Here is a 27,765-nt window from a genome sequence, read left to right on the forward strand (position 1 = left end):
GGCAGTCCAAGGAACTCTCAAGAGTCTTCGCCAGCACCACAATTCAAACGCGTCAATTCTTCGGCGGTCAGCCTTTTTGACGGTCCAACTCTCGCATCCATACATCACAACTGGAAAGACCATAGCACGAGTTATACGGATCTTGTGAAATAAAACAATGATTGGGGGGACTCATTTTACATGCATACGTCCCCTTGTACGGCTCCCATATCGCCAGCGACATATTTGTCTACATCGCCGTTTAATAACTGCGCTCATTATTGAAGGACATTAAGATGATAAATATATATACCGTTTCCAGCGTTCGCCATTGGCTAGCGCTATAGGCTTTAAAACAATCCTCATACGGAGACAATTACCGCTTAATTCTTGCATTGCTAAGAAACGCGAACAGCGCGAAAAAAAGGTTTAGTTATGGTTAAACCTAGTGTTACGTTAAACCCATGATTAAACCTCTCCGCGGGCTCCATGCAGGAGCAATGCCTCCTCTCTATATAATCATATTGTGACGTAGATTATCACGTCACACCGAACCATATGCCGAAGTCATAGTTCATAACGCTTTTACCTTCGTTACCATGGGGTGCGACACCATAGCGACACCACAAGTGTTTCGTTGTTTGATAGCTGGCTCACTTGAAGGTCATATTCCTGCGCACGGCGACCTTGGCTTTACATCGTGTAGTGAAGCTATCGGTTCAAAAGACAAGGACTAAAGAAGATGACAAACGACAATCGCTTGTAATGTGGCCTCTTTCGTCCTTGTCTATTTTCGCACTGTTCAACGTCCTCGGGAATATCGGACCCCAGCCCAGCTTGCCAGTCTTACTCAGCTCGGGCGTCCCGCTGTTTACACGAGGCCTGCAGTTGAGCGCTGCATCCATTATAACGCGACGAATATTAGTTTGACTGATGCGCCTCGCCTCTAAAGTGCAGGCGTGGCGCCAGCGACATTGCAGTAATGCAATTATACGTAATCACTTTTCGCACTGAATGGCGCAATAAATCACCCTAATTCTTTCAGATTAATTTATCTGTACAATGAACGGCCGTCACGTGCTGCTTCGAGTCGAAGGGGGAAAAAACTTCCATAACCCGCGTCGTTACTCTTCCCGTGAACAAGTGCCTTATTCTCCTCGTAAGAAATCCAGTAAAAAATAAGAGAACGCGGAAGAAGACAGCAAAAGACAGAGTTTCCCGAAGTGGTAAGATGCATGCGCATCAGTCAATGACACAAGTGACTGCCTACGACATTTCCTGTCTCATTACTATCATATATGAACTTAGCAGTTTGCTGTGGACTGTAACGCAATATCACGACTACAACTGCGAGGTCCCTTTTCATACAGAATGATCTGCTTAATTATTCATTTGCGCAATCATTAACAGACTACGTTATTTTCCACGAAACCGGCGTAATAACTGGTTCGCCGAGCGCGGCAGCACACAGAAATATGATGACACTTTACGTATATTTCATATGTATTAGCCAAACTTCGGTGCCACTTTTATGGAAAAGAAATCAAGAAATCAACTAACTTTATCTGATTATCTCAAAAGCAGATCAGTTATTACCCGTAATCCTGGCAATCGCCAAACGTTTTTCAATTTGTTTTGTTACTAGTGTTCTAGTGCCATTATTATTATTGCTCCTATTATCTTTGTTGTTACTGTTGTCTTAGTGATGGCATCGCATTAGCTTTTATAGTGAATCAAATCACATTTGAGCCCCGCCGCGGTGGCGCAGTGGTTAGGGCACTCGACTGATGTGTCCAAGGATGCGGGATCGAATCGCGGCCTCGGCTGCCGCTTTTCGATGGAGCCGAAAAGCAAGGCGCCCGTGTGCTGTGCAATGTCAGTACACGTTAAAGAACCCCAGGTGGTAGAGATTTCTGGAGCCCTCCAATACGGCGTTTCTCATAGTCTGAGTCGCTTTGGGACGTCACACCCAATAAACCAAACCAAATCACAGTTGTCGATTGAACTGCGAAAATACGCACGTCAGCATAATTTGTTTATCAATATCTCAAATCCCTTTTTGTCAGGTCGAGATCATTTGAGTTGACTGCTGGAGGAGTGCCACCGGAGCAAGGCAAACAAGAGGACCTGATTAACTATAGCGAAATAACAATGCACTACAGACTGAGCAGGAGGGTCCTACCACCACCAGACTCCACGTTAGGCAAAAAGGAAGCAGTAGCATGGAGAAAGCTACAGACAAATACATACCAGAACCCAGTTCTTGTCAACCATATATGGCCAGAAATACGATCAACCTATGTTCACTATGTAAGGAAAGGGGATCTCTAGATCACATAATATGAGAATGTGCAAAGTCACCAGGCAGGGCTAAGAATATAACTAAAGACACCTGGAAGACCCTTCTGCGAAGCTCAGACCCAAGAGCCCAAAGAGAAATTGTTCGACTGGCCGAAGATGCCGCCGGAGTCCAAGAACTACCGGCCTGCAACTAAGGCGACTGTCCCACCTTCCGGGTCTAACCCCCGAAGAGCGGGATAGTCACTCTGTTGGACGAATAAAAGTTCTCTCTCTCTCTCTCTCTTCGGAAGAAACGTGCAGCAATTTGTACAAATAAAGAATGCAAATATATGTGGTCATTTCCGAAGGTATCCAAGTTAGCTAAAGTAACCAAGGATTAAACCATGCAACATGGTTAATTTTGTCGAAGACGGCATACTTATTCTTCTCCTGGGTCCGTCTCGCCACAAGAAGGAACTGCACCTATATCGCAACCGAATCGGCAAACAATGGGTCGTGTAAATGACTTCGGCAAACATGATCGACGGTGTACGACAGTCGAGACTCCAGCCAGTTACGGACAGCTCGAAGAAGGAAATTGCCGATCAAATGCGCCCCCCTCCCCCCCCCCCCTTTACCTCACAAAAAGAAAGGATACAGCGGTGGCTGCATTTTGATTGGATATGCATCACCGCAACCGCACGATAATGACGCCCGTAACCATAATATTGACAACTTCCATCGCCCATATGCTTCCTATACCCCTCCACATAACCCCGCCTTGTGCCAGCCACATACACATAATTCCAGCATACTTCCTAATCTCATCCGCCAGCTTGACTCTCCGTCGCCTTTATAACTGTTAAATTTGGATTCACCTACGATCCATTCACGGACAATCAGTCACCCGCCCTTCGAATAACTTGTTCCGCAAAGGTTGCTTCCTTCTCGATCCCACCAAGTCTATCCTTAACTAGTAGTTCACTCTCTAAAGCACGTGACTCTCTTCTCGCCTCTCAGCGTTGCTGTCATAGATTTCCTTTCTGCAGCAACTGCGCTAACCTCAGTTTAATTTCAAGCGTTTTCGTTAACCTCCAAGTTTTTCTCTCATGGAAGAGTAGTCGCAAGATGGAACCAGAAAATGCCTTTTTCTCAGAGGAAGTCGGTTTGCAGTTGCTCGTGACCTGTTTACCTAATGTTGCCAACACTGTTCGCGGTTGAATCCGTCTGACTGTTGCACAGAACTGATTGGAACAAGCTAAAAAGACGCGTTCGATGATGTTCGACAGGGATCTCGAGCAGCTGCTGGAAAGCACCTACTGTACCTGCACAACCGTTCCCGACCCAGATATCACCGCACGTACGCGATGAACAGCCGAATCTGGCGCGAAAAGCGCCGGTGGCGGGGATGAGTGAAAAGGGTGTCACCAGAGTTGATCGCGCTCGTGCGAATTGGCGGTCAGCAGGATCATCGATCAGTCTTATTTTGAACAAGCGCAGGCTGCGCGATGTCCCCTGTCATCCGTCACTCGTCAAAATTTGATCAGCTGCCGGCCGCGACTCTTGTTGACGTCGTTCCACTCGATCGTGACTTAATTTGCTATAGACGCATTTGTGCGTGCCTCAGTGTGCCTTATAGAGAATGATCGACCAATGGAGGACAGAACCGACCACGCCTAGACATAGCAGAAAAGTGCGCTCGATTTCTCGTTTGTACCGGGGGATGAAAAGCGTCGTATGCATTCGGTCGACTCATGATTCTAAGCCGACACTCGAACGTTGAAGGCCAGGAAAGGAAAACTGCTTTCGGGTGTAAGCAGACCGAAAAATGAGAAATTTGAAAACAGCTTGAAAACGAATGCATTTATTTGCTAACTGCCTCGCGCTCGTACTTTACGAACTCCCAGTCGCCGTTCGTATACAACACGCAGGCTGCCATGGCCACGTGACAGAAGGAAGCTCCATGACTCGCAAAATTGGAGTATTAATGTGATTTAGTGTTGCTTTTTTTTTTTTTTACTGGTGGGAGCAAGGGAGGGGGGGGGGGGGGACAAAGTCACAGCCATCCTGTCAAATACACTGCTTTCGGCTACCGAAAGTAGTATAGTGATGGATACAGAGCTGTCTTCTATTTGAGTTCTTTGTTTCTCGGAAGCAAAAAAAAAAAAAAAAGGGGGGGGGGGGGGGTGTCATCGTGTATTACGAATTATGTTTATAAATTTAAGCCAACCTAAGAGTTTCGAATCTCGTGTTCTTTAACAAAACTTTCGGCTTATATTCGAATAAATACGTATTATTCATTCTCCTCGTACCACACCCTACAACATAGCCTGGGCTACCTGCCGTTGTGGGCAAGAAAATCTAAAAACAGGGACAGAGACACACAAAGTGAGAAAAGTGCTATCCCCACGTCTTTGTGATTCCTTGTTTAACTCTTTCTTTCTCAACTTTGCCTTTCTTTTTTTTTTTTCTTTTTTTTTTTGTGACGACATTTTTGTTCACTAGCCTCCTTATGTCAACAGTGTCCGTCTCTTGGGTACTCTAGATTATAAGAGTACGGACAAGCATTTGCATTTCACGCTCACAGTTTTTAAAGTCTCTTTGTTTTTGTTTACGAACGAATTATTATTGCACTATTCTCGACTTCCACTGAAACAAGCACAATACTCCTAAAGCTGGCTCGACGACCGAACTTTGCTCTTGTTGCCCGCATTTTCCAGCCAACTGTTTCTGATAACATCTCGGACTCGTAAAGTCAACATATCCATTCGTCTTCCGAAGCCCACGTGTTTTGTGCTATCCTCTTCCGCGAACGAAAAAACGTGCATCTCCGCACGTCGGTACAAACGCGAGAGAAGGACATCATATAAAACGCAGAATGCCAGGCTAGTTTAAAAGGCACACTAGCGTCGCGCGTGCGTCTATAAGACAGCAGTAAAACTGAGACGTGGGCGCCACCCGTGGCGACATTCAAGGCTGTTGAAATATACTCACTGTCGTTTTATTTGGCGCTTACAGTCTCGCATTCCCTCGCGTTTTTCTTTCACTTCTCCTCTCAAGTGACGCGAAAAGCCCGAAGGAAACACGGCCAGCGGTGTTTCAACGTGCTTATGCGCGTTCCGACGCTTCCACTTTCTATTTACAAACTGTTTTCAAATAAAGCCACTAGTTACCGCACTGAAATTATACGTAAGCTATCCACCCAAAACTGTTGTTGCACAAGCATTCCTGTTTTCGTGACGTGTACAGCTCAGTCAAAATGTCACATGCAGCAGAAAAAAAAAAAAGAAGAAAAAAAGCCATTTTGCGGGCATTACGACTAGCGTACAAAAGTATTCGGCCAGAAAAAAAGACGCTTAGCCTCACTTCCGGCGTCCTCAGTATAGCTCTATAGTCACCGGAAGTTACCGGTTGCAATTTACATAAGCACACCCTGTTCCCTGGGAGGCATTGCTCAACCTTGTACAGCCCCTCAAATCAACTGGCGTGCGTGACGGCCACATTTTATGTGATTCTGGGCGTTATAGAGGAGTTAACCTGCGAAAAATCCAAGTATAACCAAGAACTCGCCAAGTGTTTGCTTAATCTTGACCTTCCGACAAGTTTTATTGCCCTAGGGCGCAGGAGCACAGAAAAGGCGGCCATCACGCACGCCGGTTAAAGATTTGGCCGGCTGTACTCGTGTAAAAAATGAAGTGAGGGCGTTGTAGAGGGCATAGTTTTGTCGGCTTCCCTACTACCTCAATATAGAAACGTTGCACGCACCATTGTACGCACCACACATAAATAGCGAAGACACGTTACAATGTTTATTGGGGCGTCTTCCATCGATATCGATTCCCGAAGCTCGCCCACAGTGACATCGCACCCAATGAGTAAGCCTGGCAGTTGCGTAGCTCGGGTAATCGGCTGGACGCCGCCGGGCTCGCTCGCTCGCTGCACAGAGTCCGGTTCCCACCCCCCGAGTCCAGCTACGGAGACCATCCGTCACGCACGGCCTCACCGGCGTACAAGAAGATCGAAGGCGCAGCCAGCGGAGGAAACCAGAAGCGAAGAGTGCAAAAACAAGAAACTTCACACTCCAGCACGAAGTTGATGGTGAAAAAAGAGGAAGGAAAGGAAAGAAGCCCGGATGTACGACGTCGGGCCAACCGTGAAGACAGCGTGGCCGAGCCCCATGACTTTCGGGGAGCCGTGCCAAGATGCGGAGGAGTGAGATACTGGCCCGCGGGGCTACTTTCCAGTCCATTTGCAGGCGGATCCCCCGGAATAGAGAATCGCTCGCTTCCGGCTTCGCGCTTCTCTCTATAGCTTCGCACGCACACGTCAGACACCACATTTACAGGCGTTCGTATAGACTGGAGAGATCCGAAGCCATTATATTCACCATCTGTCTCGTAGCTCTCCCAAGTTTTTAAAGCCAATGGGGCTTCTAGTGGCATGCATTTTTTTTTCTGCTGTATTTGGCCTGAGATTATGCCTGCTACATATATTCTGTGGTTTCTGTTATAGTTTCTGAACAACCGATGTGCCTGACGCATCTGCTATTTTATCAGTTTTAAAAGCACTCATGTCCAGGCGAGGAAGCTTTTACCGAGATCTGCCCCGTTGTATACATTTATGGAAACAAAAACGATGTTATACATTTTAGTGTAAAACATATGCACAGGAATATTACTGCTTTTGATGTACCTTCTTGTGCAAATGTTTTTTTTTTTTTTTTTTTTTTTTTTTAATGCAGGACCAGTGACGCGTGTATTTGCCGACCTTCCGAGGGAATGCGTCAAAAATGGCGAGTTGGACAAAGATGAAAAGGAAAGAAAACTCTGAAAATGTAGTCGCTTTTTGTGATGTTATGAGCACCGTATGCCATTTGTGCATAGACGTCCTGGCGGCGTTATATCCAAGGATGGAGCTGCTACTGCCATGCTTTCTAAGTTCTCGTTCCGATATTTTGTTTTCTTACGGCTGCGTATATCATTGGCCCTGTTTCATAAACAGCATACGAGTACATTACGCTCAAGTCCCCTTTAGAACCCGCAAACAGCAGCCACGAAATGGCAGTGCGCTTGTAGAACGTAGCCTGCAATGCTCACAGCGCGGTTTACAAAGCACCTATGCCATGGTAGTCGGGAGAAATGGGCGTCAGAGGTGAGATAAATTTACCATCGCGGTTTTGAGGAAAGGGGCATCATTTTTCAGTGTCTTCCGGGTTCCTGCGGAACTCCTGGTAATGGCCTTTCAGACGCAGCTGCATGGTCTGCTCACGACCGAGCTCAAGCCTACCATTAACCAGTTTCAAGAGCAGACACTGCCCCCGCAGTTTCTTCTTTATTTTTTTTTTTCGCAGCGTCTCCTCAGTTTCTTAGAGCAGTACGCTATAACGGTGTAGTCTTGTACACAACTTCTACCCTTCCTTGCGACGTTTACCGATACCATGTTCACTTGCTGCGATATAACTAGCGTGTGGGAGTGAGTGGGAGATGTTCGTCTCAAATTCATAGATTCACCTTTGGTCTAAACGACTGATTTCTAACGTTTTGACCGTCGCAGGATGTAAAGAGACTGCGGCGAACCCGCACAGTCAGTATATATCTAAGTGACCAACGAATGCCTTTACGGTCGTATACTTTTGCCTGTTTCGACAGCGCCACGTCATTCAAGGAGATAAAATCATTAGAAAAGCATGTCGCCCACCTTGTAAGTCATGACACTCATGGCTTGCTTGAGAGTCGCTTCTTTTCTTTTCTCCTTGTCCGAGTTCCTTACGATATATTCTAACTCCCTAGATATCCCCCTCCACATAGAGAATATAGAAAACTCGGACTTATGCGCCTCTTACTATACAGAGCTCTCGTCTCTTTTCGTGTGGCGCTGTTAATGCAGAGGTTCATGTGTGAATGCACGTTTGTGTTAGTATAGTTTATGAGGCAGCGCACCATGAAGTACACAGGCAGGAAGAGGGACAATTATCCGCTTTACTGAATGTGTTAGTATAGGCATCCCTTGTCCGGGTTAGCATGTACATCCGTTGCACGCAGTTCATGGCAGTTCATATGCCTCTTTCTAACTCCTTCGCCATCAGATGAGGACCAAGGTCGAACAAAGGCGTCGCCACACGCCTTGAAATGTCTAAAGTGAACATATCCCCAAATGACTGTATGGCTCAGCCTTCCGTGGGCCTACACAGTGCCAGTCACAACATTGATAACAAAGCTGCCAGCGGTGACGTGACACGTCAGTCGCGTTGAGCGAGGGCCAAGAATGTAGAAGATGTGATTGGCCGCACTCTGCACGCTGCATGTGCCGGAGATCAGAGTCACTAAAGTGTGGCATGTCGAACATGACAAAAACTCAACGCTGTCCGCGAACGCGCACAACCGCAGGATGTTCAAGCCCATGACATCTCTCACATCATAACGATAAAGAACTCGTTGTATTTATTCTTCGTGCTGAAAGTTTGTACAGACATCCACGAACCTATCAATGGCACTGAGGAGTTCATTCGCATTATTGGCATGTGGTGTAGAGCTCGGAACGGCACCTTATCATTCCTACACATTCCCATAGGGGGGGGGGGGGGGCTTACTTCTCGCTTTTCCAAGAACGATATTCAGCCAGGCAGGCAACGATGAATTTCACAACGTTTCAACTGAGTGCGGGCATTCAAGCGTTCCAGAATACTGTATGGACGTCTGTACAAGAGCCGTTCATCTAAAAAAAGAACGCAGCTGGCCGATATTCGCTGAACAGGAGGCCGACAAGTCACGAAGCGTTTGCGTTAACCTACCTCCAGCTCAACGCCAAAGGGCACTTCACTGCAGTGCACATGTGCATGCAACGGAGCCTACGCGCGCCGATAAGGAGAGGCTAAAATAACGCCTACAACATCGCCGCTCGCGTCCGGTACGAGTTTTACAACTGCCCAGCTATATTACCGGCACAAACTTAAAGCAGTAGAAAAGTTTGGTGAGCTAGAATACAACGTCATGCGATAAATATGTGAAAGTATTGAGCTTTATGTCCTGGGCGCTGGTGTAACTCAGATGGATTATGTCCCTAGAGTTGGCGCTAGCGCTTATCTTTCATTGCATATGCATTCTTAGGCAACTCCCAAAGCAAATCCGCCTGTACATAACGTAACGCACAACATAACACCTGAGTATGCTTACATTTCCAGAGCCCTTCACCACGGTATCCCTCGTGGCCGATGTCGCTTTCTTGCGCCAAACACCACAAACGAAACCAAACGACGCCGCGTCTTTCAAGCAAGACAGTCGCCACCAAATAATTCTAGTTATGCTTGTGTAATAAAGCACGGCGGGATGCGTGAGCAGAAAAAAACGTAATCTGATAGCTTTCATGACACTTATGCATATAGTACTTAACCAGCTGATACTAGAATAGTTCATATTTAACACGTTAAAAGGAAAATCGTTGCTGTGCAACCAGTGGTAAGTTACTGCCGATTACTTAATCAGTTAGTACCTGATAATAAGGGATTATTAACGCGAAAGCGTTAATTCGCTATGTTCACAGACCCTGTCCGCAGACCGCGTCCGCAAAATCGTGTCCGCAGCAGTTGTAATTGAGAAGTGGTAGAGGTTAGTGAGTGGTGTCAATCGATAGAGGCTGACGTAAGGTTGTTGCAGAAAAATTAATTAGGCCAATAAGTTAATTAGGTAATTAATTAAAATAACCAGTTCACAGGAAAAGAAAGGCGCAGTATCTGCCACACTTGTTCTGTGGACACCTAAACCGCGCCGTAAGGGAAGGGAGGAAGGTGAAAGTGGAAGCGGAAAGAGAGAAACGGGTGCCATAGTGGATATGATGTCAAGAATGTGACGCCACGCAACCGAAAGTAGAGCCGAAAAAGGGCATAGGAAGGGATTGGCGCGCAATTTGAAAGTACCAAAGACTGAAATGGGCATACAAGAAGTGAATTAAGCTACTAGAAGCAACCAGAAGCGACCAACAGCAGCATCCGTGCTTTCGCATTACTCCAATGTAGATTCTGCAGTGCCCTTTAATTTTTTATTATTTTATAGCTCATTGCAATTCATCCACGCCACAGGATAATATGAAGGCAACAGTAATATAAAGCAAATTAATTCGAAGCAAACACAAAAAAATCACGAATGTCACGAAATATGAGCAGCATCAAGAATGCTTGCACATGCATTGACAATTCTTTCGGAGTTTCTGCGCGTTTTTATCTCTACGGTCGCCGAGCGCAATAGGCCACTGCAGCTTCTTCGCCCCCATTGCTAGCCGAGGTAATAGCAAAAGCAGTCGTCACTGTGCATATCCGAACGCTTCGAATGCAGGAGCAGAACTCAGCTGCCATGACGTAAAAGCAACTATACATGTGGCGATCACGCAATCGTGGCGCGAGAAACAACCTGGACACAGATCGCAAATGTGACCTGTTTACCCCTCGCCAACTAGCACCTAAGCTAGCGTCACAACGTGCGTTAGTCGGAGATTTCCCATTAAAAGTGCCGCTAGGTGCCCTGGACAGTCTAAATCACATGTTACGCGCCACCTCTGGCGAAAAGGGTGCATAACTCTGTCTCATTGAAGGTGGAAAATCTTAGTCATCCGCCTGTGCAATACTGAAAATGGCAGTTTTATTTAGATGAAAACAAAAATATTCAATGATTGTTCAGCTAGGGAACCCAGGTGATCTAAATTAATGTTCGCTTTTCCATTATGACGTCCCACGGAGCAACTTTGGCATGTCGAAAATAAATATTCGTTTCTTGAACGCATGCAGTCTGATTCGTTTCTTTTCTCTCTTGTCTTCCGCATAAGTGGCCGCTCAAGACTTTTATTGCGAAAGCAATACTACTTTCACTTTCAAGCCTTTGCGGTGCGACGGCGGTGCGCATGAAATGACCTTTCGCATGACCTCTGTGTGACGTCACGCCTCAAAGCTGGGCGACCAACTCGCGCCGTCCGTGAGAGACGGCGGTGCGCATGAACGGCGGCCTAACTCCCGCTCTCTACGCCAGGAGCGCCACAGGTGTTATGACGTCACGCCTCAAAGCTGGGCGACCAACTCGCGCCGTCCGTGAGAGACGGCGGTGCGCATGAACGGCGGCCTAACTCCCGCTCTCTCTGCCAGGAGCGCCACAGGTGTTATGACATCACGCCTCAAAGCTGGGTGACCAACTCGCGCCGTCCGTGCGCATGAGCGGCGGCCTTCTCGCGAGGCGATAATGCTAGAACCGAGCCTTCCGTATAAATTTCCACATCTTGGAGACCCCATACTGGGTGACAACCGAGACGCGCAACGTTCACGCTTTTATAAACACCGTTATCGATGCTTTCTTTTCGAATATTACGAAGAATGCGTGAAACCGGAAAGCTCATGGCACATCGTTTATCCGCTTTACGCATGTGATAATTTTAATATGTGAGCAAGCCCGAATATGTATGGCCTGCACAGAGGAGTGGCTGACCCTGAAGTCCATGCCGACGGTAGAGATGTATGCTCCACTGAGGAAGGAGCCGTCTTTGTATCGGATGAGCAGGCACGTCTTTCCCACGCCGGAGTCACCCACCAGCATCACCTGCGCCAGGACGGGAAGAGGAGCGGTCAGTCAGATGCTGAGCACGAGAAAAAAAAAAAAACACAACGTGACATCACTCGAAACCGCCTCACACCAGCCAAGAGTGGGCAATTTCAAGTCACGTTTCCTCTGACCTGTTCTGTCTGTGATTGGTAGAAATTCACCAGTTAGGCAGATTTAGCCCCTTCGGCGTAACACTTCCAAAATTTGGTCTGCCCCGTACCTTAATTTTTGTTAAATGTAGATGCCCTTCGTTGAATGAGTGGGTGACTTTTTCAAGTGATGGCTAGCGAATATATACTCCATGCCTAAGTCCAGCCTCAACTCACTCACTTAAGCCAGCGACCAGTACACATGTGTCTATGCATATTTTCTTTCTGTCTCCTCCGTGAGCTAAGACATTGATTTTCTATCTCAGGAGAGTTTCCTGACAACCGCCATGACTATGACTAACAGACGGTATAGTTTTGAAAGCCAGATGGGGCACGAAACGACGTACTCTGTTCTACCTACTGCTTTCTTAAATCAATACAGACACCAAATTTCTGGCCGCGTATCTTCTTATTTAAAATGATGCGTACGACACTAAATTATCGGGCCATAATATTCCTGTATGACCGCTAAATAATTCACAGTTTAAATTTCTTCCTCATGCTGTTTAAATGTGCGCCGTATATCAACGGACGAACGACGGAATTCCCAACGAAGATCAAAGTAGGTACCGTGAAGCATAAAAAAAAAAAAAACTCACATGATGATTACAGGCCTATAGTGGGGAAGTCTGAAAACTAGCTGTGGCGAAACAGCAAAAAAAAAAATAATAATAATAATAATAATAATAATAATAATAATAATAATAATAATAATAATAATAATAATAATAATAATAATAATAATAATAATAATAATAATAATAATAATAATAATAATAAAGTTCGGAAGTGTATTTAGGCGGCGCCTAGGACTGCCGTACGTACTATGAAGATGAGAACCTTGACCCACGCCTACCGATGGAGATAACGATTCTCGGACCGTAGCCACGGCGATCACCTGCAGTGAAGTCCTGCCAGACATTTCGCTGTTTCCTGAGAGTGTCGGGCCTGCAGAACAGGCTGTGACTTTCACGTGCGCATTTGGCCAACTGATTTCTTCCCCATATTACAGGTTTGTCCCTTTTACTCCTCTTTTTTTCATCGTTATATCCCGTCATTCCTTTCCCCCAAGTGCAGGGTAGCAAACCGGTTTCTTCTGCCAGTTAATATCATCATCTTTCTATCTCCTTATCCTCCTTCTGAAGATGACTTCTTGCGAAATATCGCTTGCAGTAGTATTGTGACAGTTCACATATATGTCTGTTTGCACACGCTGGTTAGGGTGTCCTCCGCATTCCTCCACTCTCGCCACAAACTCTTCCTTCCGCGATAGCTACCTTCCGTGTTCGTATCGCGCTACCCCCTCCAGGCTGAGACATTCCTGAATTCTTGCCTTAACCTTCCAAGCCACTGGACCTCCCGTGGACTCTCTCGCTCTCCACTGCCACTTTATCTCTCATCTTTTCTTCCTAAATATAAAGAGAATATTTTTAACGCCTGTGCTGTGGTAGGTGCGCTGAAGACGGCGATGGCGACTATACGAAACTGACGAACGAGCTTAACAAAACTGCAACCGCTGCCCCGCCGGTTCTTGAGGAAGACTAGCTATGATGTCGCACTGAATTATAACAACGAAAAAAAAAAAATTCATACCGCACTTTTTTCATGCCTCACGTGGCCCAAACTCATCTTTTTACTCTTTTGATTGGAACAGATGCGTCTAGGTGAAGCAATTCTATCATACCACGTGGCGATTCTTGTGCAAATAATGTTTTGCATGATTAGAGAAAAGACACGCAGCCCGGAAATTTGGAGTCTGTGTCTGCAATACCTCCTTCAACTGCGCGTGGACACACACACACACACACACACACACACACACACACACACACACACACACACACACACACACACACACACACACACACACACACACACACACACACACACACACACACACACACACACACACACACACACACACACACACACACACACACACACACACACACACACACACACACACACACGCACAAAATAAAACCACAATGGTTGAATGAACCCAGGAAGGAAAAGAGACAGAACGGAAAGCATGCTGGGCGAGAAAATGAACACGAAAAGAGGACCGATCAACATATCGAAGGGCTAATGAAGGGCTTTCATATCCGTAGGCATATAGAGCAAATGCTGCGGACGCTTTCCAGGATTCCAGATAAGACGAAAATCACGAGATTGTGTCTGCCCGCCCGCCACCATGGTGCCTCTCTCTGAGCAACATTGGGTTAGAGTGCTTCATTAAGTCGTCGTCCGTACTTTGTTAACGCGACGTCAAGGCGAAATTCCGGGCAGGGGTTCCCCCCCCCCCTCCCCCCCCACACACACACGCACACACGTGCAGTTGTAATTTAGCGTTATCTTGCTGTAGATGTTTAAATTTCATTCTCCTGCCCCTCTCTACCATCGCTGTTTGACACATGTCTGCACAGCAATGCCGGTGAACGAGTGGGAGTTCGTCAGCGGCTGACGACCTCGTTTGCTGCACTGCCGAGCCTCTGTGCAGACGCTCGAGGCCTGATCAACACACGCGCGGTTCCATGTTTTGCCTTTTAAAGCGATGCACTTCAGGAACATTTCCGGGTTTCGTAGCAGCGTCGCGTCCGCGACCACAAGCACAGAACTCAGAATAGCAGGGTATGTAAAACTGGGATAGTCACTGCATTCAGCATCCGATATACTATCAATGTGATTGATAACACGGCGAGAATGGGTAGAGGGCAAAATCAATGGGCCTCTTTGAATTCGATCAGCCTTTGCTATGTGACATCCTTACACTAGACGCATTTGTAGCAGTGACTGTAGAGCCTGCTCAGTCAACTGAAGAAAGGCTTTCGCCATTATAGCACGAGACGACTGTCTGCATAAGTCGATGTGACAAATTGTATATGCCTCGAAGACAAGTCCACTTGTCGAAACGTTGGCTCATCTGCGAACTGAGGCGTACCCCATTTACCCTAGTTCAGTTCTTTTTCATACCGTGCAAACCATCTTCTTCCTTTCGTTCTACCTGAATCCGCTACTCAACAGTGACTTGAACAAAACGGCGTTTTTAGGTGAGCGACCATTCACAGTGTGTCCGAGGTGCTACGGCTATCACGTGTCACACGACTGCACTGCAAAACCAGAAATGGTACAGCGATCATTATGCACAGGGCTCTACGCTGGTAGAAGCCGAGCCGGTATCGACGCAATTCGTTGTGATAGACTACCAACGCCATTCCCTGCCGCGCCAAGGTCATACTGCCAAGGTCGCACCCTGCAGGAAGCAAAAACTCCCGAGGCTGCGTCAGTTGTGTGTTCCAAAGAATGTGCCAATCCGTTTTACACTGCCTTCGTGTACATGGTGACCCAATTTTTCCCTACATCTTTTGTATGCTAATTCTGAGCCTAGATTTTTTTGATAAATAAAATTAGAATAGAAGTGTGATGGTGTACGCGAATCGCTCTTTCAACTTAAGCAAGAGTCGAGAGATCCGCGCGAGGCAGCGCATGCGTGGAAGAAATCGAAGAGGGACAACACAGGACAGGAAGGGCTTCATGTACCACAGGTGCGTTGCGAAAGCCGTGGGGAGGTCACCTGTCCTTCTTAAACTGGCATTATGAGAAAACTTTGGGGGACACTGAAGCTCCGCGTATGGCATGATCATGTCATACGCGGAGCTTCAGTGTCCCCCAAAGGTCTCGAGACCTTTAATAGATCTCCCCAGGATACTTGTCCGCGTACACAAACTTTGGTAGTCGTTTAATCCCTGATTCCTTGATCGGTGCCTCTAATATCTCACATAAACTTTATAGCACACAGCCGAAAACTACCACATTATATGAAAGACTGCCCGACAAGATTACATAGCTCCGCGTTAACTAAGTTTGACGAACCGAACCTGCCTACAAGGCCTAGTATTGACTCGGATACAAGGGCACCGAGTTCGATTTAAGTTTAACCCTCTCTAAACAGCTCCTACCAAATCTGTCATGCCACGTACTTTTGTGACGTCACAAGACTCGCCCACCAATCAGTGTCAGGTCGAAGCACCTGCCAACTACCGTAAGCCAGAGGCACGTTCGTGAATATTTACTCGGAACATCGATAAAGCCGACGGCGGGCATCATGGCGCCATGGTGGGAAACGCACGGCGCATTCGGAGATGCATGGGAGAGGAAGAGCTGCCTCATGTAGAATGCGTGACCGTATTTTCCGGGTTAAAGGCCCTTCCCGGGCATAGGGAGGCTTCACCAAAAGTGTGCTCACGCTCTCGTCCCTTATTTGCTTAATCTCTCTATCTCACTCTCTCTGTCTCTCTCTCTCGGATCCTTTAAGCATAGTTACGTATACAATGCAAGAACACACTAGACGCTCGCAAAAAAAAAAAAAAAAAAAAAAACGGCACTCGTTAGATCCAGGTTGGGCTAGCAGCGATCACAGTAGAGAGTTTGGGATGTTACCACCGTTTTTTTTTTTTTCTTTGCACGGAAAGAGAAAACAAAAAGTTACAATTGCCTCCTTACTCCGTTGCCTTTCGCTTATTTCAGTGACGATAAGAGCACACTGCGCAAAGCATGCATTCCATGACTGCGCCTTGTTCGTGCACGCCAGTCTGTGTGCCGGCGCTAGATCTAACACATGTTCGCGTTCTTCCATATCAGCTAAGCCCACGGTCCGCCCCCTGAGGCGGCTACAAAACGTACCGCCGCATTCCTGGCGCGTGTCCGGCATCTGGCGCCTAATTAGACCGGGCTTCGGGAAGCCACGGATTTGCGCCACCGCTATTCTCTGCCGCTGCCGCCAGAACAGGCGCGACCACGCGTGCATGAGGCTGCACGTAGACAGGAGCGAAAGTGTTCCAAAGCAGGAAGCCGTTAGGGGCGGATCCAGCCTTGCACTACGCTGCGCCAATGCCTCGCTTTCCGAGGACCTGGTCACTTATTGCTCTTCCCGCAGTCTGCATGAAAGCAGCGAGTTCCTTCCCTCCTTTCTTGCCCTTTATTCGATCATGCAATAGTCACTTATTTCTTCCTTTCATTTTTCTCTCATCCTCTTTCCGTTTTTCTTCCTTCCATTCATCCCAGCTGCGTTCCTTGGTTCCTTGATCTCCTTCATGATCTTTCTTGTCATCTTTCCCTTCCTTCCTTTGTTTCTTCCTTTCCTTCTTTCTTTCTCTCTTTCTTTTTCTTTTTTTTTCACCTACCTTTCTACCAGCAGCAGAACTTATGGAAAAGCTATGAGGAGCTTAAATTAACGTTCGCTAGTAGCAGAAACGAAAAGGTGTAAAAAAAAAGATGGCGGCATTAAGAAAGTTCTAATTAATTAAGATTCGTTAGTTTCTTACGTTTATTATACGTACCTCGTCGACATGACGTTGAGCTTCTGTTATGTGCTGAAAGGGGCGATATATTCAATAGCTCTATACCGTTTTAATCCAACATGCATATGAAAAATATATATATATAAACAAGCAATGCGGCGGGAAAAAACATGACGTGCTTGATAAAGAGGACGCCGGCAGCTGCATTCAATGGAGACAGACAGGCCGCCTTTTTAGGACGCTCAATAAGGGAGTTGCCGTAGCCTTTCTCCAAGGACTCCTGCTGAGGTCGCAAATGAAACGAACCACAATAAGCGCTTAACGCGATTCATAGCAGAGGTCGCTCGGGCGCACAGACTATGCTAGTTTATCTAACCTCTGCGTTCGGTCACGTTAATATTCCAAGAGGATGCACTGCACTTCAACTGCATGCGGCGAAAACCCCTGCACAGCGCAACCAAAGCCGTCTGAGTACATGCAGTACGGATGTCCGGCTCCTCGCAACGCATCACAGCTTTCGACCGCGGAATTCGCAAATGATGCAACGCGGCTGAATAAATCAATAATCAATCAATCAATCAATAGCTGATTGAGCTGCCTATTCAACAAGCCTCAGTTGAACAAGCCTTAACAAGCTTGCCACATAGCTGCCTTTTGTCCCCGCTCCCTGCATTTTTCTGTAAAAATGCTGAATAAAAATGAATTGAATTGAATTTCACAGGGACTAGGCCAAACCGCCTTTTTTAAAACCTAGTTACATTTAGAACGAACATACGTTCAAGAAAGAAACGTGTGTAAAGTTTGGTTTGGTTTGGTTTGTGGAGTTTCACATACCACAGCGACTCAGGCTATGAGATACGCCGTTGTGGAGGCTTCCGAAAATTTCGACCACCTGTGGTTTCTTAACGTGTATTGACATATCGGACAGCACAAGGGGCACCTTGCTCTTCACCTCCATCGAAAAGCGGCCGCCGCGGCCGGGATTACTCGAGCGCCGTAACCACCGAACCACCACGGCGGGGCGTGTGTAAAAGTTAAATCATGCGAAGAAGCAAAGCTTAATAAATAGCCTCGGCCGCACACGAAACGTGTGGAGGTACAAGCCGGTTAGAAGAAGAAACATATCCCCTAGCAGACATTACTACGCGTACTGGAAATTCTGACCGTTTCTTTGCTTGCTTACTTGCTAATAGGTCTTAGTTTTATTCCTAAAGCATTAGTACTTGAAGCCCTCGGCGTTTGACGTAGTGCTGTAAACACGGACGAGCCACCAGCCGTGGATGGAAGGCGGCGAAGTAAAACGAGAAAGAGGGAGAGAAGTTTCCATCTCCATCTGTAGGGAAGATGAGGAGAAGTTTGTCACGAGAAGAACTCTAAAAAATGAATTTGTAAAGTTTATTACAAATAGTTACCAATAATGACGCAGCAAGGGCAAAGAAAAATTGCTCAGCAGTCCGCTCAGCGAAGTTAAGCAAGCTACATTTAGTCGCGTCTTTATAGCAGAGTCGGAGCGCACAGGAGGACGGTAACAGACACTCCCTTTCGTCCTTTCATCATAGCATTCGGCGCATGCGCATTGGCGCTTCTTTATTCCCCTATCTCGCTAGGATCGCCATATTCGAAATCTCACTAATGACCGACGAAATATATGGCAAACCATATAAGAGAACATGAAGTGAGGATAAGAATTAGAAGACAGCAGTGTGTTCGCGAAACACACTGCTGCCCATGTATTCTTGGGGCACTGGGTGCTACCTCAAGCTGAATTATGCAGATTTTTGCCCAGTGTCCGCTCTTCCCACTGTAATGTGTGTGGACAAATAAACTTCAATTCAATTCAATTCAAAAGACCTAATGAGAACGCACTGCCACTGCATAACGATAACCAGCGACCCAGTAATTTCTGTGCATGCTGCTTTCTTCGTTTATTCCTTTATTTGTTTTTGTACATTCCACTAAGGCATTTAGCGGGTGAATTATTTCACTCTTTAAAGACATTTTTTTTTTTACTTTGAAAACCGCGATAAGTGCGTCGGCGCTTCTCTGCAAGCGGATTCCACTGTAAGATGGATCGACATACGTACGTGGAACACTTGGATCCAACACAGATCTGCAGTAACCACCGAACACAATCACTCCGTGACAGAAGTCCCCGATTAAATTTTTTCTAGTTGCGTAACTAAAAACATTACAAGGGTTCAACGCTGCTGAACCAAATATTAGGAGAAAACATTAGCTGCGGGTGACCGAGCGTTCTTCTTCTTCTCTTTTTCTTCTTCCTCAGCCCACATATAAAGCCCAGCTTTAACCAACCCATATAAAGCGTGCCTTAGTGGCCTATAGGTGTAACGTGAATACCAGGGTCCTAGCAGGCTGATTCTGACATAACCGTCCCATGTGAAACGAGAGACCTAAGTTGGCAGCTCATGCCAGCCCGCGTGTCACGTGGGGTGTGACGTCACAGCATCACGTGGGTAAGACGTAACTTCGGCCGGGTCACGCGAAGGCTTGAAAGTGCGAGTAGTATTGCTTTCGCAATAAAAGCTAAGCACCAGACCAAATTATGCATAAACTTGAAAGTTCCGATGTTTCAGGCTTATTTCCAATGGCCAAAACTAATTTAGTTCATTTACTTTTCAGTGGAATAGTAAACACGCAATGTACCATGGTCCATAGTTAGCAACTGCTGTTTCTTTAAATTGTACCCTATCATAGAGCTCAATTAATAAAGGAGCAAATAGCTAAACTGAGTTTTCCATTCGTTGGTTTAATTCAGTAAGATTACATTAAAAAATTGAAGGGCGTCGAGATCGCAGGCTAGTTCTTTCACAAAAGCGTCAAAAGTATACGCTTTTGAAGGCTAATTGAGTTAGCTTTGCTGCCGTGCATATTTATAGACTGTCGTAGCTGCGCGCGGCATCACCATCAAAATCACGTTAACTTCTTTTATAAAATACATCTGTATAAATCCTGCATTAAATATGCGAGCTGATCCAGTTCATAAATATGCAACGAGGGAAAGCTGAAGGCGATTTAAAACGTATTTTTGACGCTCGGTACCTTAAAACGCATTACTGACTCAGAAATTTTAAAAACCATGCTCTTCTTTCACCCCTTGACGGTCTTCGATTTCGCAAATTCCGGGCTAAAAATAAAAAGTAGAGATCTTATTAGTTACCTTAGATAATTATATATACATAAATCCGCCTTGCTCACAATCCATCTGCGTAAATCGATCTCGCAGTTTATAGAATTAAAATTTCTGTAGGTTCTAAAAATAAAGTTCCTTCTTTTCTAATCACCCAGAATAAAACGTACAGCCGGAACGGGAGACTTCAGGTCTAGCTGAGTATGGCCGCCGAGGCGTTTAAAAAGACTGCACATATACTTTCGCTTCAGCTAGTTGTTTAAGCCCATACATATACTTTAGAGACTCGGGCATTCAGCACACGAATCTCCTTCCAAGTCCATGGACCTACGCTGGCGAAACTGCGGCTCACGACTATAGCATCCGGATTCTCGTGGGTCCAGATATAACTCGCGAATCCCTGGCATCTGTACCCCCTCCCTCCTCCTTTCCCCCATGTTTCTGCCTCTAAAGACAGTTTTCTTAATGTCATCTCCTCCTACATCTCCGAGACACTGTTCTCAATTTCAACAATGGGAACAGTGAAGTCGAAACAACGCACGAGCCTTAGCAGTGAACAATTGACCGAGCTGCTGGGCACTGCAAACACGTCCATTGGAAGTACACTTCAATGCGCTTGCTGTACGAATAGAGCAGCACAATGCAGAGTCACAATAAGCAATCGCTTCATGAGTGTCGCCCACGATGACCACCAGCTTTGTTGTACAAAAGAAAAAAAGTTCGACACTCCCCTTTTATATTGCGGCTCTTGAATAAAAAGATTATTTTTTACGGCTCTTCGCACATGCTTGCCTAAGCCCCCCCGTCTACCCTAATCTAGACTAGATCCTCCACTTTGTTTTGGACTTTGAACGCGTATATAGACGGGGTAAAAGCCAGCAGTTACCCATGCGGCAGTTTTCTATGTCGCGACCTTTCACAGCCCAACAAATTCCTCTCCGGGAGTGACGTGCGTGGTGGCTAGCCGCGCTACAAGAAGCCGCTCTCGAACTGTCCGCTCTGACGTCAGAGGCAGCAACAGAAGAGCTCTATAACAGCGCCGTGGGCGCCGAAGGTCGTCGCTAGGCGGCGGGATTAAAGAAGGGCGACGGAGAGCAGAGCCCACTCTCATTTCGACGCAATCAAAACTCCTTTCGTGTTCTTTGTTTGTTTGTCTGTTTCTTTTATTAGACGGTTAAAGAACCGTTCCTCGGAATCGGAGAAGATCGCTGGCACCGCGAGAGCTCAAAGGATTTCGGAACATAAATGAGTTTCCATTTATTTACTCTTTTTCCACCGCCTCGCTGGTCATTTTCTGATTTAGGCTGCAAAGCTCCTGCGAAAAGGTCGAAGGTCGCAACGTCGGTAAGCTTAAACTGGAGAGATTATGTAGGCGCGTGAGTGTTTGCATGTATATGGGAAGTGAGGGTACTTGGAGAACTTGACTATGACTCTGGTTAGTTTCCTCGGCTTGCACTAACTTTTAGTGATTGTCCTGGATGTTTGCGAATTTCGCTTGGTCGCCGAATTAAACTCATGGGTGAGACGTCCGGGTTTTAAACGAGCGAAATACATAGCTCCATTGCTAGCCGTCTAAACAGAAAGTAGAATTATATTATTAGATAAGAAATCGCAGCATACGCTATGATTCGGCACTGGCCGCTCTCAATTTACAGTGGTTTTCTGGGCATACCCAGTTTGAGTAGGAACTCCACATAAATCTGTTTGACTGTTCTTATAACTGTTCTTATAACTCCGCATATGCATTTTAAAAGCGAACTTTCATCGAAGTAAAACTCTCTAAGCAAAAATTCAACTTTTGTCACGTCTCTTTTTTATCACACTGCCCCACATTTTTTCCCCTCGATAACAGCGTTCGTGCGATAACAGTGGGTATACTACTAAGCGGTATCTAATGGGGCGACGACGGTTACTTTACACTGGGTGAATAATGACGTTATCTGTTATCGGAACAATGAGCAAACGCTGAGTGCAGCAGTTCGCCGAACAATAGAGCAACGTCACTTGTACATTGGCAAAGACTGGCTGACGCGCGAGTTATGGCGCATACATGGAAAAGTTGATGCACGCTAAGAAGTCTGCGCAACACATGTGGGACAAGAAAATTAAAACAGACAGAACAACACGTTCACAAGCAGCTCGTGTTTTGCATATGGCGCAGTACGAGGCGTGAAAAAAAAAAAAAAAAAGACGAGACTGGTCTAATAAATTATTGTACTTACAGAATCAGTTTTCTGTGACATTATCACCTACAAAGTAGTCATCTTCAGCATTCACACTCTTCTGCATTCGGTGCTGCCACTGCTGGTAACAGTTATCGAACTAGGTTTTTGGAAGGCCCTTCAGGAGAATCTCCGTTTTTGCTTGAGCCTCTTTAACTGAGGTAAAACGGGTTCTCTTTAAGCAAGGTTTAACTTTAGCAAATAAAAAAGTTTCACGGAGTCAAATCAAATGAATAAGGAGGATTCTCCCTCACAGTAATGTTTTTGCTGGTCAGAAACTGTTTGACAGATAGGGCCGTGTGAGCGGGTGCATTGTCCTGCGCGCAACAGGCATCCATCACTTCACAACTGTGACCCTTTTTTTTTTTCCTAATTTTTTCACGAAGTATTTTTAGTACTTCAATGTAGTAGTGTTGAATAACAGTCTCACCACTGGGAACCCACTCACTCAATCATTACAATTCCACTCTTTTTTCAAGCTACACACTTAGCCTTGTTTCTTTTGTCTTACACCACGTATATGCAAATAGCAGAGGTCTAAACTATTAGCAGAAATGTTGACCTAAGTACCAAAAGTGTAGAGCTCTGACCGAATGCCAATATAGGATCAACCGTATTTTTCTGCCAGCGCCGGTCCAATTATAGTGAGCTGTGTGGCTAACTAACGGCGTGATACAGTTGGTAACATCAATATAATAACAGAAAGAAACGCACAACAGCAGCGCTGCGCAAAGCAGACACTGCCTTCGCGTGATTCTGCCACGACACTTCGTGCGCCCAAATGCACTGCTCTCCGTATGGAATCGCCTGATGGGGCTGAGGTAGGTAGGTCACCGCCACTTGCGGCGGGGGCTGGCCTGCCACCGAATTTTTATTTGTTGTAGGCCGTCGTTGCACCCGCCACCGCCTCGGTGGTGGACGACGGCTGTTGTTGCGGCGCGCGTCTTTCTTTCCCTCTTCCTTTTTTTTTCTCTTCTCTGCTTTCTCTCTTCTGTCTGCACGAGGTAGCGGAGGTGGCTCAGCTACAGAGCCAGTAGCAGGCCCGTGCATTTCCTTTTCCTTCTTCCTACAGCCACAACAACAACAACAACAACAACCTCGGCCTATACGAAATGTACAGCAACGTCCATGCTTTGCCCCGATATGTATGAATGCATCGTAAAGCCTCTCTATAGCGATGAAACCATTGCTGTTTTGCTTCTACCACACGCTTTAATGAATTTTCCCGGCCTTATTTCACGAGATATTTTTTTATGTGATCAATTTTCGTCAGAAGCGGCTGATAAGCTTCTTGGCTTTTAACTCGTGAGCAATAGGGCACAGGACCGTTATAAACGACAAAGAAGCAGCAGTGACTGCATCCTTATTCCTAATCATTGGTTATATAGGTGAATCCTCATCGTCTCAATTAAATCTTGAGAAACACGAGCGCTGCTTTTGTTTACAAGGGCAGGGTTAAAAGACGGCACAAATGTTCGAGCGCTTAAGCCTTTATGTCACCTTGTAACTCCTTCCTTGTAAACTCAAGCAGCACACATATTTTTCAACACATGTTATAACTAGCCCACTCCCAGCCACTTGTTCACAAGGAAAACTGTACATTGAAGGCATATTGCCTGCTATTTGATAAGTTTACAGTAGAAGCTAGTATTATGAACGCAGCTTAGGTTATGCTAAGGGCTCGTTGTACTCTTGGTCAGATGTGGATGCCGACCGTCTTCACTGATTAGGAAATTCAAAAGTTAATTGCAACTCCACCCAAAAGTTTCCCGACTTTTTTTTTTGCCGACGGTAAGTGATGGTAGTAAAAACTTTTTTTTTTTTTGCACTGGGATCTAGGTTTTAGGGGACAGTGGAGGGTTTCACCCCTCCCTTGCTTGGGTTTTGGTTGGTTGGTTCATAGGAAGGGAAAGGCGCAGTATCTGTCCCACTTGCTCTGTGGACACCTGAACCGCGCCGTAAGGGAAGGGATGAAGGTGGGAGTGAAAGTGGATAGAGAGAAGGGGGGGCCGCAGTGGAGGGCTACGGAGTAATTTCGATCACCTGGGGATCTTTAACGTGCGCTGACATCGCACAGCACACGGACGCCACTTCGTTTCGCCTCCATCGAAACGCAGCCGTCGAGGCCGGGATTCGATCCCGGGAGCTCCAGCACAGTTGTCGGGCGTCTTACCACTGCACCACCCCGGCGGGGCCTTGCTTGGGTGGTAATGCTTATTCGGGGAAACCATTGGTCGCAGCCGCCGCACCCGCTCTTTGAACCAGAACACTCTAGGACTCTAGGTCCGAGAAGCCGAACAGGGTCGCCTCCAAGCCATCTCTTGTTGGCTGATTTATTCTATATTTGGCTTTTTTCTTTTTTCTGTGGCAATGCAGATTTCATCAACGTCGGTGATGAAAAATTCCAATGAAAGTCAGTTTTTATCAACTATGAGTAGACAGGTGCAGGATGTCTGTCGCGTATATGCAGTTATAAATATACACTCCCATTAGCCTCATTAGTACATCTGTGTAATGCATTTTGCTGACAGTTCTGCACTACTCGCGTGTAGCAATCAATCATGGGCGTGACGGGGAAGAAGGCAAGCATGCATCACGCACAGTTTGTCCTATATGTGACCATGTAGGACCTGACAAACGCAGTATTGGGTGTCATGATGCGATGCTGCGTGTGCTAGAGTAGTCGGTAGAAGTAGCCGGTCATAGAGTGATCAGAGGTACGGCTTGCACGGATAATGAGCAAATGATCTCGATGGCAGTCACTATAAAAGCAGCTCTGCTACGTGGATACTCTTCGTTTAACGTCTAGCTAGACGACCGCTGCACTAGCTCAGAAAAAAACATGTCAAAACACGAGCGCTACTTGTAGCTCATACTTATCTTGTCTTCGATATGCCTCATAGGCTGTACAGTGCATGCACACGCATTCAGACCGAACGACTGACTTGAGCGACAGGCAGAGAGGCAGTTTGATGGCCTTGAAAGGGACAACTGAAGTAGGGAAATAAAGCATGTTCGTGCGACATATAGATACATTGCAACGAACATAGCTACGCGGCTACGCTCTTTTATACAAAGTTTTTCTTTCTGAAACATCTCTGCGGATGTGTTGCAATCCTAGGATGACGCACGAAGAGTGTTCGTCTCTTGATTTATTCGGCGCTTTTTTTTTTTTGCTCGTAAGCTGCCATTGTGCATTTCACTCATATGACCGCCTACCCTGCTCTGAATGTGTGTGTGTGTGTGTGTGTGTGTGTGTGTGTGTGTGTGTGTGTGTGTGTGTGTGTGTGTGTGTGTGTGTGTGTGTGTGTGTGTGTGTGTGTGTGTGTGTGTGTGTGTGTGTGTGTGTGTGTGTGTGTGTGTGTGTGTGTGTGTGTGTGTGTGTGTGTGTGTGTGTGTGTGTGTGTGTGTGTGTGTGTGTGTGTGTGTGTGTGTGTGTGTGTGTGTGTGTGTGTGTGTGTGTGTGTGTGTGTGTGTGTGTGTGTGTGTGTGTGTGTGTGTGTGTGTGTGTGTGTGTGTGTGTGTGTGTGTGTGTGTGTGTGTGTGTGTGTGTGTGTGTGTGTGTGTGTGTGTGTGTGTGTGTGTGTGTGTGTGTGTGTGTGTGTGTGTGTGTGTGTGTGTGTGTGTGTGTGTGTGTGTGTGTGTGTGTGTGTGTGTGTGTGTGTGTGTGTGTGTGTGTGTGTGTGTGTGTGTGTGTGTGTGTGTGTGTGTGTGTGTGTGTGTGTGTGTGTGTGTGTGTGTGTGTGTGTGTGTGTGTGTGTGTGTGTGTGTGTGTGTGTGTGTGTGTGTGTGTGTGTGTGTGTGTGTGTGTGTGTGTGTGTGTGTGTGTGTGTGTGTGTGTGTGTGTGTGTGTGTGTGTGTGTGTGTGTGTGTGTGTGTGTGTGTGTGTGTGTGTGTGTGTGTGTGTGTGTGTGTGTGTGTGTGTGTGTGTGTGGGTGGGTGGGTGGGTGCGTGCGTGCGTGCGTGCGTGCGTGCGTGCGTGTAATGGAGGCAGAAATGTAAAGCTGAAAGTGAAGGACGCCAGCCCAGACAGGGGAAAAGGAAATGTGTTGAGCTGACAAGTGAGCTAACGTAAGAACCAATGAACATAGCAATAATAATAATAATCAGGCAAGAAAGACAGCAGTAACTCCATGCCCCCATTCCGATCAACACATGAACCACGCTGTTGAGGGGAGAATAAAGGAGAGAGTGAAAGGAGGAAGATACAAAGAGGTAGCGTAGGAAGGTCCCGAAACGATTTCGGTCACCTCTCGGATTCTTTAGCGTGCACCGACATTTGCACAGCATCCCACAGCCCACGCGCATCTTTTGAACCTCGTCACCATCGAAACGTGGCTACAGCGGCCAGGATTCAAACCCGGAACCTAGGCATGAGCAGCCTAACGCCGTAACTGAGCCACTCCGGAGGGCGCCAATTGAGTTGCTGACAGTGTCTGGAGCTGGCAGCAAATCCGTCGTTCGTGCTACGCGCGGCGTTTGCATGCGCTATACCGTGCCTCTACACGCGTGCCTCTTCTACGTACGAGTAATCGCGCACAGCCCAGAACCAGATTTACGCCCTTGACTCGCACACACGGCGCGGCCTCGAGTGCCGGAACAGCTGTCCCCTCTCCTGCGCTCCTCGCAGCTCTCGCGTCGTGCGGAATTCTAGCCTTGCACGCTCGTGCAGAGGGCCGGAAAGCTCATGGCTAAGCAACCCTGCTTTTGTACATACCGTTGCTATCAACAAGCCGCTGTACTTATTAGCCCCTGCAATCAAGAAATGTTATCTAGCGAACGAGCGCATTTACAAACTTTCGAATTTCGTGAGGGCCATGTCGAAATTTTCCGTGTACCTGCGTCCCAGCAGCAAAAACCATACGTCACCTGCCTGTCTGTGTCCGCTACCACCACTGCTCCTTTTGTTTTTTTCTAAGTAATGTATTTGGGTACTCAATTAGGAACCGGCTATTATCCGTATAGCACAGGTAACGCGTACAAATACTTCTAGTTTGCACTCCCTCCACCAAGTGAAGCGTGGCGCTGAACACACGGAATCATCGCCGAAGTTTCGAATTTTTGACATGATCGCGTTCACTTTCTACTCCTGCCGGAAATAGCTGGTAT

General features: G+C 46.6%; 1 protein-coding gene across 1 annotated transcript in view; it reads right to left on the reverse strand.

Moving 5' to 3' along the window:
* The window catches only part of LOC146189699 (ras-related protein Rab-37-like), a 134,036-nt gene that overhangs the window by 68,416 nt on the left and 37,855 nt on the right, over positions 1-27,765 (reverse strand). Inside the window, exon 2 of the mRNA XM_084604469.1 lies at positions 11,724-11,834. Within this exon, the coding sequence (XP_084460595.1) occupies positions 11,724-11,834 (111 nt within the window). The remainder of the gene's footprint in view (positions 1-11,723; positions 11,835-27,765) is intronic.

The sequence above is a fragment of the Amblyomma maculatum genome, chromosome 5 (genome assembly GCF_055883805.1).
Source record: "Amblyomma maculatum isolate TAMU_Amacu chromosome 5, ASM5588380v1, whole genome shotgun sequence".
Classification (NCBI taxonomy): domain Eukaryota; kingdom Metazoa; phylum Arthropoda; class Arachnida; order Ixodida; family Ixodidae; genus Amblyomma; species Amblyomma maculatum.